General features: G+C 38.4%; 1 protein-coding gene across 7 annotated transcripts in view; it reads left to right on the top strand.

Moving 5' to 3' along the window:
• Window positions 1–15,061, top strand: part of NOL4 (nucleolar protein 4) — a 455,220-nt gene that overhangs the window by 288,645 nt on the left and 151,514 nt on the right. For all 7 annotated transcript variants that reach the window (XM_036762303.1, XM_036762298.1, XM_036762279.1 and 4 more), the window contains one exon: window positions 1,416–1,699. In XM_036762303.1, coding sequence (XP_036618198.1) covers window positions 1,416–1,699 — 284 coding nt within the window. The remainder of the gene's footprint in view (window positions 1–1,415; window positions 1,700–15,061) is intronic.

Below are 15,061 nucleotides of genomic sequence, written 5' to 3'. Positions count from 1 at the left end.
GATAGTCTAGAATAGTGAAGAAATTACAACCTGTGATGACTTCCACAGAAATATGTATGTTTGGAAGAAGCTTGGGTTTGGGTAGAAGATAATGTGTTCTGTTTTGGATGTGTTGAGTTTGAGATGTTTCTGAGGCATCCAGTTTAAAATGGCCAATAGGCAACTAGTGGTGTACAACTGAAGCTCAGGGAAGATACTGGAAATGGATGTGCATAGATATTTAGGTCATCTGCCCCCAAATGATTGTTAAAGCCATAGGAGCTAATGAGGTTATTGAGAGAATGTGTGTAGAAAGAAAAGAGAAGAGCAAATCTTTGTGAGCTCTTCACAGAAAAATGGAATTGGTAAGTTGAAAGGAACCTTGAAGACCATGTAATCCAATTTCTTCCTTTCACACATGAGGAAGTCGAAACTCAGTTAAATTAAGTGACCTGGCCAAAGTCACAGAACTAGTTAGTGACAAAGTCATAAGCCCTAATTTAATCCTTTCGCCATTACCAAAGACTTCTACTCTTTTGTTATCTCCTCCTTAAACCACACTTTTTTCTGATATTTTGCTAGTTATCAACATATAATAACTGTTTTCTAACCAAGCTACTGTTTCTTGTCATCTCCTGCACATGCCTTGTTAATTTTTACTGCCTGGCCCTTCTGAAGTATTTTTCTCACTTGTCACACTGCTACCTCTTCATCACTCAATATCCATTACTGCCTGAGCCAAGACTCACATTCTCCTAGAAGTGTCATATCTTTCCATCCTCTGTACTCTTGTACATCTCCTGCACTCTGTACTCTTGTATCTGTTCCAGGAACCCTTGCTACCTCAACTCTGAATCTATCCTACCTTATTAAGTCTTTAGATGCCACCACCTTTATGAATAATTTCTAGATTGCCCCACGTCTAATGTTCCCCACTACATCAGTAGGCAGCCAGCTGGTGGATAAAATAAAAGATCTAGAAGCATACGTCCTGGGTTCAAATCCAGCCTCAGGTACTTACTGTGTGACTATGAATAAGACATTTCATCTCTATCTGCCTCAGTTTCTTTATCTGTAAAATGAGGATAATTATAGCACTTGCATGCTGGGTGATTGTGAGGACAAAATGAAATATTTATTAAAAAAACCACAACACTTCACAAACCATGAAGTGCTACATAAATGCAAACTATTTATTGCCTTATAAGCTATCTGAAGGCAAGGACTATGTCATTCGGCATTGCTACCCCAATACGGTGCATGGCACAAAGCAGGTATTTAATGAATATTTGTTATATTGAGTTGCATTACTAAATTAGATAGCAATTCTGACACTAGAATAATAAGGTACAATATAATATTATTATTTTCATGATGTATTAATTTAGTTTTGTTCAGAGAGACTAATGGCAGCACCATCATTTATTTTTCAACAGATGATTCAGCTGCAGAGAGCCTTAATGGCAATGAGACTGTGGGGCCTAGTTCCATTGCTTCAGGGGGAGCACACTGCAGGGAGATGGGAGACACAAACAGCAATGGCAAAACAAATCTGGAGCAAGATGAGCAACCTCTGAACCTGAGTGACAGTCCCCTCTCTGCCCAGCTGACTTCAGAATACAGAATAGAAGATCACAGCAGCCATGCGAAAAGCAAATACAAGAATCTGCTAATTTCTGACCTCAAGATGGAACGAGAGGCAAGAGAAAATGGAAGCAAGGTAAGATGATTTCATAATTACCAGACAACATGTGTAATACATTAAAAAATAATTCATAAATTGAAATGAAAATTAACATGTAACAAAAAATGGGCAGAATTATTGCTCAGGCTATACTTTTCTGATAGCTATTGGAGTTTGGTGATTTTTTTTCATTTCATTTTTTTTTAATTTTTTCATTCCCTTTTTAACATACAGGAATTGATGGGTTGGAGGTGTGGGATTGTTATACTTTTGCTAATTTTCCATTTTATAAACACATATATGTGTGTATATGTACGTACATGCATATATGTATCCGTGTGCATTTTGGTCTCTCCCAAATTGTTTGTATGTAAATAAAAATTTAGAAACTAGAAATCCTAGAGAATTTTATTCAGCAATTTCTACTAGGGAAAAAAAGGAGAATTACTATGTTGGACATGAAGATGAAGCTTGCAGGTTAGAACAGATCAACTAGCCTGATGAAAATCATTTTCAAGGTTAATTATTGTGAAGAAGGTGGAAAAGTTCTGCTTGTGGTTGTTTTTCATTACCTTATTTAAAATACGTATTAATTATAAGTCTGACTTTTCGAAACTTCCAAATGCTTAACAGCTATAACAAGAAATGTTATATTGGCAGTGATTCTGTACATCTCACTCTACTGATTTAACTTAACACTCCTGTTCTAATTTGCAGCATGATTAAATTTTCTTGATGAATGCGAGGTTTTAGTAGTGAGACTTTTGAGTTGTTTCTCAGCTTGAAATAGATCTTTACATGTCTGTCTCCTGTCTTACACTGGATTTACTCTAGGCTTTGTGGATGCGTTCTGGATTCTTAGTCAAAATTGTCTCTTCCCTTGCTTTAGGGCATTTGTTTTATCCCTTCGTAAGCCATTCACCCAGACACCATCCAAACAAGGCTCTTTTGCCTGGAGTACACACCTATTAGTTACTTTAGTAAATACTCAAATATCTTTTATGGAAGAAATCTTAAGGTAGAGACATGTCAAATAAACTGGTTAAATTCTCCAACATCAGTAACATGATCTGAATCATAGTGTAATCTTTGGGTATAATACTAACACAATTTAACTGATTTAAGTTTGAGTCATTGAAATGAAAATATCTTCCTCAACTTTCAATTTAATGAAAAAAAATATATATAATATGAATATACACATATGTGTGTATATATATGCTTGTGTGTATGTATATTATATATATTATGCACGTGTGTGTATGTGTGTTTGTGTTAACAGACCACCCTGGCCCCTACTGCCTGAAGACCAGTTATGGCATATTTTTACTTCTCCCCAGGGTTCTCCAGTACCCCAAGAAGGTTTTTTAGGGAGCGGTGTCTAGGTTCTCTGTAAATGGCTCCTGCCCCCACTAATATTGTTCCCTCAGTTGTAAGGAATGATCCCTTGCACCCTAATTCCCTTAGCCCCCGTAGTCAGATTAACTGTTACAAAGGAATATTTACTTCAAAAAGTATAATCACAAATATACAAACTTACTTCCCCAGCATGTTGGAGACATAATCCTCCCTCTCACCCTTTGGCGCACCTCAGTCTCTGGGGAGGGGAGGGGGATTAGGTTGATAGTTTAGCTTAGTTCTTAGGGAGCACAGTCCCAGATCCAAGTAAGTCCCAGGCTCCCTGGCTTCTCACGGCTTCCATGTTGACCTGGCTGGCTGTACTATCCTTCATTCAATACTGGCTCCAAGGTCATCATGTAATCCTGAGTCTGTGGAGATCACCTACAGCGCCTGAAACTGAGGAGAGCAAACAACACAAAGCAGAATAAACACCCCAGGCCCCTTTCTTGAAGCCAGGGTGAAAAAGAGAGAGCAAGAGAAGGAAGTTCTTTCCCTCCCACCAGTCAAGTTTATGGCGCCCATGCTGTGGGTGAACTATAATCTTCACCCTTTCCACATAGCAGATAAGAGTGGACAAAAAAGAAAGGCAGAAAGAGTGGTCAAAAAGAGAGGAACCATTGGCTCAGTCTCACCAGTTTTAAAGAAACAGGGAGCCAATCAAAGGCGGCTACCCTTCCCCCACCTCACGTGGGAGGAGATGCAGAGATCTCCATGTTAGGCAATCTGAACATTTTTCAAAGGTGCCTCAAGGACCCCTCCATGTTAGGCAAGTTGGGTAGGCCCAGACAAGCCTGGGTTACATATATACACATGCATACTTGCATGCACACATGTGTGTATACATTTATACATGTATATATGTATATTGCATTTATATGTGTATGGTGGTTCAGTCATGTCCAACTCTTTGTGGGTTTTTTTTGGCAGAGATACTAGAGTTGTCTGCCACTTCTTTCTCCAGCTCATTTTACAAATGAGGAAACTGAGGCAAACAGGGTTAAATATCTTGCCTCAGGTCACATTGGTAGTAAGGGTCTGAGGACAGATTTGACCTGAAAAACACGAGCCTTTCTGACCTTTCTGACCTTTCTTCACCTAGAGTTGGCAGCTGCCCCTGTACCACCTAGGGGTCCTGGAGGTGTATATGCATACATACACACAGACATATACATATATACATACACCCATATATACATATGTGTCTATATTGATAAAGATTAGACTTGTTATTTCATTGGCATAAAGAACTTCTGGGTAAAGAAATTCCCTTTAATACTGCAGGTTGACATATCCTCTGTAACTTATTACTTGTTATCTTAGTTACCTAAAACATGGAGAAGTTAAGAAAGTGATTTGTCCAGGCAGGACCTCACAAACAGTGTGTCTCAAAGGCAAGACTTGAATGAAAGGTTCTCTGTCTACTACCCCAGGTTCTCATTCTCTCTCTCTCTCTCTCTCCCTCTCTCCCTCTCCCTCTCCCTCTCTCCCTCTCCCTCTCCCTCTCCCTCTCTCCCTCCCTCTATCTCTCTGTCTCGCTCGCTATCTCTTTATCTGTCTCTGTCTGTCTTTCTGTTTCTCTGTGTGTGTCTCTGTTTCTGTCTGTCTATCTCTCTGTCTCTATCTCTTTCAGATTGTGGTCTTTGTTTTTCCTACTTTGTCCTCTTTATTTTCCATGTCATTCCTTTTTCTAGTCCAGGCATAGAGGAAAGGAGGGAAGGAGGGAAGAAGCAAAGTTGGTTAATTATAAGGTTTAAATTCACTTTGGTAGAAAATTGGAATGAAGAAACAGAGCTTTTGGACAGTACCTGAATGTTCCTCTCACACCTGGGGATATAGAAAGTTATGGCTTTATGTATCCCAGAGATATCAATAAAAATAACTTTTTTCACACCTCTTCTTGATAAGCTTGGGAAATGACTGGTTTTAAGTTGTCCTTTTTATCTGCTTCAGTTTGACACAGAGGTGGAAAACTTACTCATCTAATGCTTACAGCTTTCCATCTTTGTAACTCTCAGGCTGGCTTATTGTGATGTGCTCTGAAATTGGAGCTGCCCTTACATTTTCCAAGCCCTCAACTAGATCTGATAGAGACAAGCATGCTCTGCTTTCATATGAATGAGTCTTCTATGGGGTATCTCATTTCCAAATCAGAAATTCGAGTTGGGCTTCTGTTTACTTTGATATGAAATTTTGAGATTTTAATTGTAATCTGTAACCCTATTTATGGTACAAATGTTCAGGGCCAAGATCATTCCTGCCACTTTCTCCTGTGTAACAGGAGGCATAGTGTGTGTGTGTGTTTATATGTGTGTGTAGCCATTCATTCTTTCATTTACACAGAAAACTTGTATTAAGCACATATTTAACTGTGTTGACATAGAACTATACCCAGTAAGAAAACACATAAACAAATATATGATGGTATGATGCAGACCCACAGATGAAAAATTCAAAGAAGTTAAAGATGGGACAGGGTTGGTAAGGAATAGCTTCATCAAGTTAGTCTTGAGTTTGATCTTTGAATGAAATGTAGGATTTGGGTTTTTTCAGAGCAAGAGTAAATGGAAAACATTCAAGATAGAAATAACTGGATGAGGGAGGATGAGAGATGGTAATAAGCATTGTATATTAGGAGAAATGTAAGAAGACTGATGTAGTTGAAGCAAGAAGCTATGTTAAGTGCTAGGAAGATGAAGTTAGGGAAAATAATGTAAGACCAGTTGATAAAAAGTCCAGGATTCCAGGAGTTTGGACGAGATTCTGATGGACAAAAAGGAAGAGCCCTGGTACATGTAAGATTCCTGAAGTCAAGGGTGGGACAAAGGTGTGGGATTGTTGCCAACCCTCCATAAGTGAATTCTAACAAGACTCTGTAGTCTGTCACTCTTACCTAGTTTGACTGCCAGGCTGGCCCCAGAAACTCCTTTGCGCACCAAGTGTTGCAACGATTTGGTTAGCAGCTGCTGTGGGGATTAAAGACCAACACAAGCCCAACAACAAGAATGCTGCCAACACAGGTTCTTTTGATCTACTTTACTAAGGAAACCAATGTTAAGGGGTTAACAATCTCACTTTAATCCAACATACAAATATCGTTCACTTGGTTCAGGGGGAAAAGCCAGCACCTTGAACTTCAGAGCAAATACACACAAATTACAAACATACCTTATAAACAGGCGAAAAACAATTCATAGTTACCAAGAAACCATCAACATCTGGGTTGATGAGCCCGGAGGCTCTTAGAGCAGCTGCCCAGAGTCCCATGCCAACACTTCTCCTGGAGTGAGAGCCTCAAGCAAATAGCTCTGTTCTCTCTTTCCATACAGTCTTTGGATGTCATCAAACATCATCTGAGTGACCAGAACTTAGGCACCTACTATTGGCTCTGGTTTTAGCAACTCCCCTTAGGACCCTGAGGGCTTCATACCCACATAGGCTTAGCACATAGTAATTAGGGGTTTGGACGTGGGGCTTTGCACCTAGTAGTAAAAGGGTGTGGGCCTGGTAAGACCTAGTAAGACTCAAAGAGACCTAATTAATTTATCATTCTAAAACAGTAAGAAAGTCCCACCTTAGTTACCAATGCACCAGGGTAGGGGAGGACCAGGATAAGAGGGGCCTGTGGAGGCATTGTCCCTTGGTACCTATCACTCTTCCCGCAGAACCTGTGGGCACTATGTCCACAGAGTCACAGAGCTACCTGCCCATGGTGGTACTATTATAGGGAAACTGAGGAAGTACCCCACACTGCCTCTACTACAGAGTCCTGGCCCTTTCTCTGTGTGGCCAGATCTCCACCAAGAATGGAAGGAGTAAACAGGCAAACTCAGAACCACCCCATGGAAATTCTGGCCCCAAAATCACCCCCAACCCCATAGATGCAAAGTAGTTCTGTTAATCTCATCCTTGATAACTTTAGTTTGAATTTTCCTCTCATTGAACAGAAAGTGTTCATATTGGAGTTATCCTCAAAAACATCTGATAATTTTGGACAAATTTGTATTGATGGAAGGCACACAGTTTTAGGAAAATCTTAATCTAACGAGGCTTAGCCTGTAACAAAATCATCCTAGTTTGTTTTTAAATCTGTTTACTCCTATTTACCTCTCTCTGGTTTTCTATGTAGACCAAGAGAGAGCGAGGAGAATTAATTACATAAAATCTATGACAGGCTTTGGATTCCTTTGGGCTTAATATCGACCCACTTCTTAGTATCATTTTGAAGAATAGATGACAAAAATGATACTAAAGCACTTTGGAAGATGCCAAGTACTCTAAAGTGCTTAAAAAGGAATTAGTTGTCTAGGTGGTATTATTTATATTTACTGATTCCTTATTGTTATAAGAAGGTACCAATTAATCTAGGTAACAGGCACAATATCACCAATCTAAAGGATGGACACGTTGTGTGAAGTGTCTAATATAAATTTTTTGCTTATTGATGGTCACCACATTTATAAAAGACAAATGGAAATATTAGAGACAGTTCAGAGGAGGGTAATAACTACTAAAGATTAAAAGAATGAGGAAAGGTGAAATGAAGGGAAGAAATAACTATCTAAAATATATTATAAAACATCTGAGGAAATTTTCCTCAGTTGTCTATGAGAAGAGAATGTACAATAATAATCAGTAGTTATTGTTTGGAAAACGTAGATTTCATGTGAAAAATAAAACCTCATAACTCTAGAAACAGGCTGTGTTTAAAAACAAAGCACCCTTGATTTTATTTCTAAATGCTTTCTATTTTTTTTAGCATTTATGCCCCAGAACCATTATTTGCTTAACTTTGTAAAGCATCCAGTGGCAAAATTCTTTTTAATCACTTCAGATAGCCATAATTATGCCAATGTGGTTACTCCATCCACTAATAGCAATTGTAGCTCCTATGGCACTTAGTGGAGAGTCTTTGAGACATGTTCTATCTAAAAAAAACCAAACCAAAAACCCATCACCCTAACACCAAGCCAGTCACGAGCATTCCTGAACATAGCTAAGCTGGTCCTCACTTTTCAAATGCATAGTCCATCAATGAGTGCATACTTTAAATCAGAGGCTCCTAATGTATATGTGTGTGTGTGTGTGTGTGCGCGCGCGCGCGCGCGTGCACACATGCTTATGTGTGTGTATTTGTTCATGAGGTGGACTCCTATGGACACCATCTGGTGAGGCCTATGGGCCGCTTCTCAGAATAATTTTTGAATTCATAAAATAAACAGGGTTATAAAGGAAATCAATGATATTGAAATACAAGTCTTTTATATCCAAATTCACAGACCCCTTGAAATCTATCCACAGAACCCTAGGGATCTATGTACTACAGATTAAGGACCTTTCCTCTCTTTCCAGTTTGGTAGCCACTTTTCTGCAGGCATACTCTTGGAACAAAGGATCACTTGGGAGGATCCATAGGATCCACAGGAGGACCATTAGTAGAATTCCCAAAGAAAAATTCTTCAAAAATTAATTTGAGAGCATATTTATAAAGTAGGAAATGGCACCAAATGTATTGCCTATTTGGTGTTTTAACCTAGTTACCAAGATACTTTTCTCTGCCTCCTAGTTTTAAACTGTTTTGTCTTCTTCCATATGCTCTCCTTGACATTTCTCAATCTTTTCTTTAGATGTTTGACTTGTCAAAGGCATTTTTTCTTGAAAATTAAGATCCAGATTAAAAAATGTAAGCGGCAACATCATGTGTGGTAGAGTTCTCCAAAACTTTAGCCAGGTACTCAAATCAGCAAAAAAGAGCATGAACTCCCATTATATCTATTTACTTATTTAAAAATTGTATATACCATTATCCTGATAATTGTGTACATTATAAAACTTACACAAAAATAAATTTTAAAAATATGAGATAAGAACAAAATAGCATTTGATCCTACAGTCAATAGGGAACCACTAGAGTTTTTTGTTTGGAAAAATGACAAGGTCAAACATGTACCTTAGGGAAATTGTTTTGTGCCTTTATGGAGGATAGTTTTGAGCAGGGCATATATTACAGAGTTCAAAGAGGAGGCTATTATAATAATCCAGTTGAGAGGTGATTAAGACCTGAGCTAGAATGTTGCCTATAATGGAGAAGCGAGATGGGAGAGATATTATAGACAGAAATGAGAAGATTTGGCAACTAATTGAATGTGTAGGGTAAGAGTGAGGGATCCATGATGACAACAAGGTTGTGAACCTGGGTAACTGGAAAGATGGTGGTACCCTAAAAAATCATAGGGAAGATTAGGAAAAAACAATGTATTATAGGGGAGAGATAGTGTAATGGGATGTGTGATAAACATCACAACCCATGCATGCTTATCCTGTGCAACTCATTCTGTCTCACCCAAAATGAAAAAGAAAGAGGTTGGTCACTGCCTCACAGCAGAGCCCTCCTTTTGAGGGACACCTTAGATGTCTATGAGGTGATTCGGGGAGGGGAAATGGGGTAGTTGTGTTATGGGTGGGAGATTTTCTCAGTCACATATGCACAACTACTATGATTGTCCAGATAGTGTTAGGGTATAACTGCTCTGAGGGGCTGATAGCTCAGAAGGGGATACATTAGTAGCTTATACTTTGGGAAGGGGAGAACAGAGAGGAAGTAGAGGGAGAAAGGAATGTTTGGAGATGAGGGTAGGTTATGATGTGTAGGAGATAAAACCACAAGATTATTATGGGGTTATTATGGGCAGGGGGTTATGTGACCCATCTTGCTTCCCTCTGATATGTGATTGTCCACCTTCTTGGAATCAGGCCATCATGATATGCTTTGGAGAGCACCAAACTATTAACACTTCACTAGGCCTGTTCTATAGCAGGCAATAGAAAGATCTTTATCACATAGAAGGTGCCTTCAATGAGTTTCTTTTTTTCGGTTAAATGTTAGTGAATTCTACTTAGTTGATAATAACTTTTTCCTAAGTGGTTAAAAGAAAGTCCACTCATAACTCAGATGTGGAATATATTGAAGGCCCAATGTCAAAATGGTAACATATTTTAAAACAATAGACCTGGAACTGTGCTCTTTTAGGAACTCAGCCCATCTATTTTTTTTCATTCTGATGAATTGTAATTCAACTCTTCATAGTCAGCAATGAGTAGAGGCCAGGAGCCAAGATGGTGGAGCAAGCAGTAAATCACTGTAGCTCTCCCATACTCACCTCCAAACAGCCATAAAATAGCACCCCAGAACAAACCTAGAACAGCAGAACCAGCAGAAAGATGGGGTAGAACAGTTTTTTTGCCTGGGAGACTTGGAGGATCGGCAAAACAAGATCCATCTCATTCAGGTAAAAGCAGAGCACATTCCAGCACAGGAAGCATCCCAGGAAGCCAGCACGAGCCACACCTCAGCAAACCAGCAGGAGATCCTGAGCCCCAATGTGGTGGAGCAGGCAGGCACCAACATCAGGACCCCCCACATGCCTCAACATAGCTAGGGGAACTGACAGACTCCAGCTCTGAGAATCACCACATGCTTCAGTGTAGTCCCAGCTGTATGGACATCCTCCAGGGACCAGACTTCCACTTGCTTCAGCGTAGCCCTGGGAAAACACAGAAATATCCCAATGAGCCTCACCACATGCCAACCACCACCACTAGGACCCCAGCTCAGCACCAGCCACCCTCCACTATACAGCCTCAACACAGCACCAGACACAAGCGTCCCCCCTGGGCCTTGGAGCAACATCAGTGTAGCACCAGGAAAACAGGCAAGGCCTTCAGCCACTGATATGAGAAGCCTGAGAAACAGCCCCTTCCACCCTGGGAGTAGAGATCAAATATTTTAAAAAAAGGAAAAAGGCCAAAAAAAAGATATGTGTGGAAAAAAAAAAAAGAATCTGACCATAGAAAGTTATTATGATGACTCAGAAAAGGACAACAATGTTAAAACACCTAAGGGCAAAACCCCAAAGAAAAATAGGAAGTGGTCTCAAGCCCAGAAAGAACTAGTAGAAGAGCTCAAAAAGGAGCTTAAAATCATATAAGAGAGGCAGAAGAAAAATTGAGAAAAGAAGTGTGAGTGATGCAAGAGAATTATGAAAAAAGTCAACAGCTTGGAAAACTGCTTAAAAAGTAGAATTGGCCAAATGGAAAAGGAGATACAAAAATCCACTGAAGAAAACATCTCCTTAAAGAGTATAATTGGCCAAATAGAAAAGAAAGCACAAAAAGAAATAATGCCTTAAAAGTTAGAACTGGGCAAATGGAAGCTAATGAATGACTCTATGAGACATCATGAATCAATTAAACAAACTGTAAAGAATGAAAAAATGGAAGGAAATGTAAAATACCTCATGGGACAAACAATTGACCTGGAAAATAGATCCAGGAGCGACAATACCAATTATTGGACTACCTGAAAGTCATAATCAAAAGGAGGACCTGAGCAGCATCTTTCAAGAAGTTATCAAGGAAAACTACCTTGATGTTCTGGAACCAGAGGACAAAATAGGAATTGAAAGAATCCACCAATCCCTCAGGAAAGAGATCCCAAAATAAAAACCGCACATTACAGCTAAATTTCTGAACTATCAGGCCAAGGAAAAAATACTACAACTGGCCAGAAAGAAACAATTCAAATATTGGGGAGCCACAATCAGGATCACACAGGACCTGGCAGCTGCCAAATCGAAAGGACTGGAGTTCATGGAACATTATATTTTGGAAGGCAAAGGAGCTAAAACTACAACCAAGAATCACTTATGCAGAAGAATTAAGCATAATACATCAAGGGGAAAATGGTCATTCAATGAAATATAAAGATTTCAATCCTTCATGAGGAGAGGACCAGAACTAAACAAAAAATCTGACCTTCAATATCAAGACCCAAGAGAAGCATAAACAGGTAAAAAGAGGAGAGAAAACATAAGGGATTCAATAGACCTCATCTGTTTATGTCCCTACATGGGAAGAGGATACTTGTAACTCTTACAAACTGTATCACGAACATACAGCTAGAAGGAATATACATAGACAGATAATATAGGTTTAAGGTGAATTTGACAGAATGACATAAAAAAATTAAAGAATAAGAAAGAGGAGTACAATGGGGGCCAAAAAATCTATTTTACTTGACAGGGAAGTAGGAAGGGAGGAGACAAAGTAAAGGGGGCTGGGGGAAATTACAGAAGGGACGACAAGTCAGGGGAGGTGGTAGACAGAAACAAAACACTGGTAAGGTGGGAAAGGTTGAAAGGAGAGGACAAACAGGAGGAAGAAGAGGATGGAGGGAAATATACAGGTAGTAATCATAATCATGAATGTGAATGGGATGAACTCTCCCATAAAACAGAAGTGGATAGCAGAGCAGATCAAAAACCAGAATCCTACAATATGTTGCTTACAAGAAACACACTTGAAGCAGAGAGACACACAGGGAGTAAAGGTAAGGGGCTGGAGTAGAATCTTTTATGCTTCAGCTGAAGTAAATAAAGCAGGGGCAGCAATCCTGATCTTAGACAAAGTAAAAGAAAAAATAGACCTAATTAAAAGAGATGAGGAAGGAAATTACATCTTGCTAAAAGGTACTATAGAAAATGAAGCAATCAAATTGGAAGAGCAAGGAATATCTATGAGAAGGGGAAGAATTCATGACCAAACAAGAGATAGAAAGCATTATGAAATGTAGAATTGATCATTTTGATCATATTATATTGAAAAGCTTTTGCACAAACAAAACCAATGCAATGTAGATTAGAAAGAAAGCAGAAAGCTGGGAAGCAATCTTTATAGGAAATGTCTCTGATAAAGGTCTCAGTTCTCAAATATGTGGAAAAACTGAGTCAAATTTATGAGAATATAAGCCATTCCCTGATTGATAAATGGTCAAAGGATATGAACAGGCAGTTTTTAGATGAAAAAATTAAAGATATCTGTAGGCATATGAAGAAATTCTCTAAATTGCTTTTGATTAGAAAAATGAAAATTAAAACAACTCTGGAATACCACCTCACCCCAATCACATCAGGTAATACGACAAAAAAAAGGAAAATGCTAAATGTTGGAGAAACTATGGGAAAGCTGGGACACTAATGCACTGTTGGTGAAATTGAGAATTCATGCAGCCATTCTGGAGAGCAATTTGGAATTATGCCCAAAGGGCAACCAAACTGTGCATACCTTTTGATACAATAATACTGCTACTATGTCTGTATCACAAGGAGGTTATAAAAAAGGGAAAAGAACTACACGTGCAAAAGTATTTATAGCAGTCCTGTTCATGGGGGCAAAATATTGGAAATTGAGGGGATGCCCATCAATTGATGAATGGCTGAACAAGCTGTGGTATATGAATGTAATAGAATACTGTTGTGCAATAAAAAATGATGAACAGGCACATTTCAAAAAAAAACTAGAAAGACTTGTACAAACTGATGCAAAGTGAAATGAGCAGAATCGGGAAAATACTATACACAGTATCAGCAACATCATATGATGATCAACTATGAATGACTCAGCTTTACTCCACAACACAATGATCCAAGACAAGTACAAAGTACTCATGAAGTAAAATGCTATCCATATCCACATAAAGAACTGATGGACTCTGAATGCATATCGAAGCATATTTTTTTACTTTATTCTTTCTTGTGGCTTTTTTACCTTTGATCTGTTTCTTCTCCCACAACTATGACCAATATGGAAATATGTTTTACATGATAGCATATGCATAAACTATATCAAACTGCCTACCATTTTCAAAAGAGAGGTGGGAAAGGAGAGAGGGAGAAATTTTTGGAAATCAAAATCTTGTAAAATTGAATGCTAAAAATTTTCTTGATATGTAATTCTTGGGAAAAATAAAATACTATTTAAAGAAAAAAATCAAATGAGTAGAGGCCCAGAACTTTTAACATCACTGTGATGTAGAGACTATGGAACCTAAAAACCATGACGATAGACTTGACTGATTTTTAAAAAATATATTTTTAAATTGATGGTTTTTATTCATCACCATCATTTCCCATTGAGTTCCATGTCTCTAAGAAAACACAGAAATACAATTAAGCAAAACAAATAAACATGTGTCTGAAAATATTTGCCTCATTTTACACATGAATTCTACTAGCTCTCTGCCAAGAAAAGGGAGGTGTGATTCAACATCATCCTTTGAAAGCATGAATTAGTCATTGCTTTTATCGGAGTTCTGATGTCTCTCAATGCTGTTTTCCTTTACACTATTGTGGTCACTGAAAAAACATGGAATTCATGATAAATTTGTGGGCCTGTTCCTCATGAAATAAAACAACAGATAAATGGTACAGTGGATAACATGCTCAACCTAGACTTGGAAAAACCTAAGTTCAAATCCAGTGTCAGACACTTACTAGCTGTGTGACCCTGGGGAAGTCATTTAACCTCTCCAGCCTCAGTGTCCTCATCTATAAAATAAAAATGATAATAGCACCTGACTCTTAGGGTTGTTGTGAAAATGGCATGTGATAATGTTTGTAAAGCACTTTGAAAACCATAAAGCACTATGTAAATTTTATTATTATTGTGACTTGGCATTCAACTATTGATATTTTTCATTCAGTCCTTTATAAGGAGTAGGAAAATGCTAGAAAAAAATCATCAAACACTGAGTTGACAAATATTTAGAAAAGGAAGCAGTGATTAAAAAGAGCCAGCATTAGTTCACCTAGAACAGATCATTACAGACTAACTACATTTGCTCTTTTGGCAGGGTTCACAAACTAGCAAATGAGAAGAGTACTATGGAAATAGCTTATGTAAATTTTAGCAAAACTTTTTGTAATGCATTGCATACTATGTAGAGAGATACAAATTAAACCAGGGGTTGATTCTTAAGTCTTTTATGTCATGGACACCTTTGACTATGGAATGGTATGTGTTAAAGGTCACAACCTATGCATACTTATCCTGTGCAACTCACTTTGTCCCACCCAAAGGGTTCTTAGGTTTCTGAAGCCTAAAAACCTTTAATCACAATAATGTTTTTGAATGAATAAAATAAAATACAGAAGATCACAAAGG

The sequence above is a fragment of the Trichosurus vulpecula genome, chromosome 1 (genome assembly GCF_011100635.1).
Source record: "Trichosurus vulpecula isolate mTriVul1 chromosome 1, mTriVul1.pri, whole genome shotgun sequence".
NCBI lineage: Eukaryota > Metazoa > Chordata > Mammalia > Diprotodontia > Phalangeridae > Trichosurus > Trichosurus vulpecula.
The sequence above is the reverse complement of the archived record's forward strand: the minus strand, read 5'-3'. Positions and strand labels throughout refer to the sequence as shown.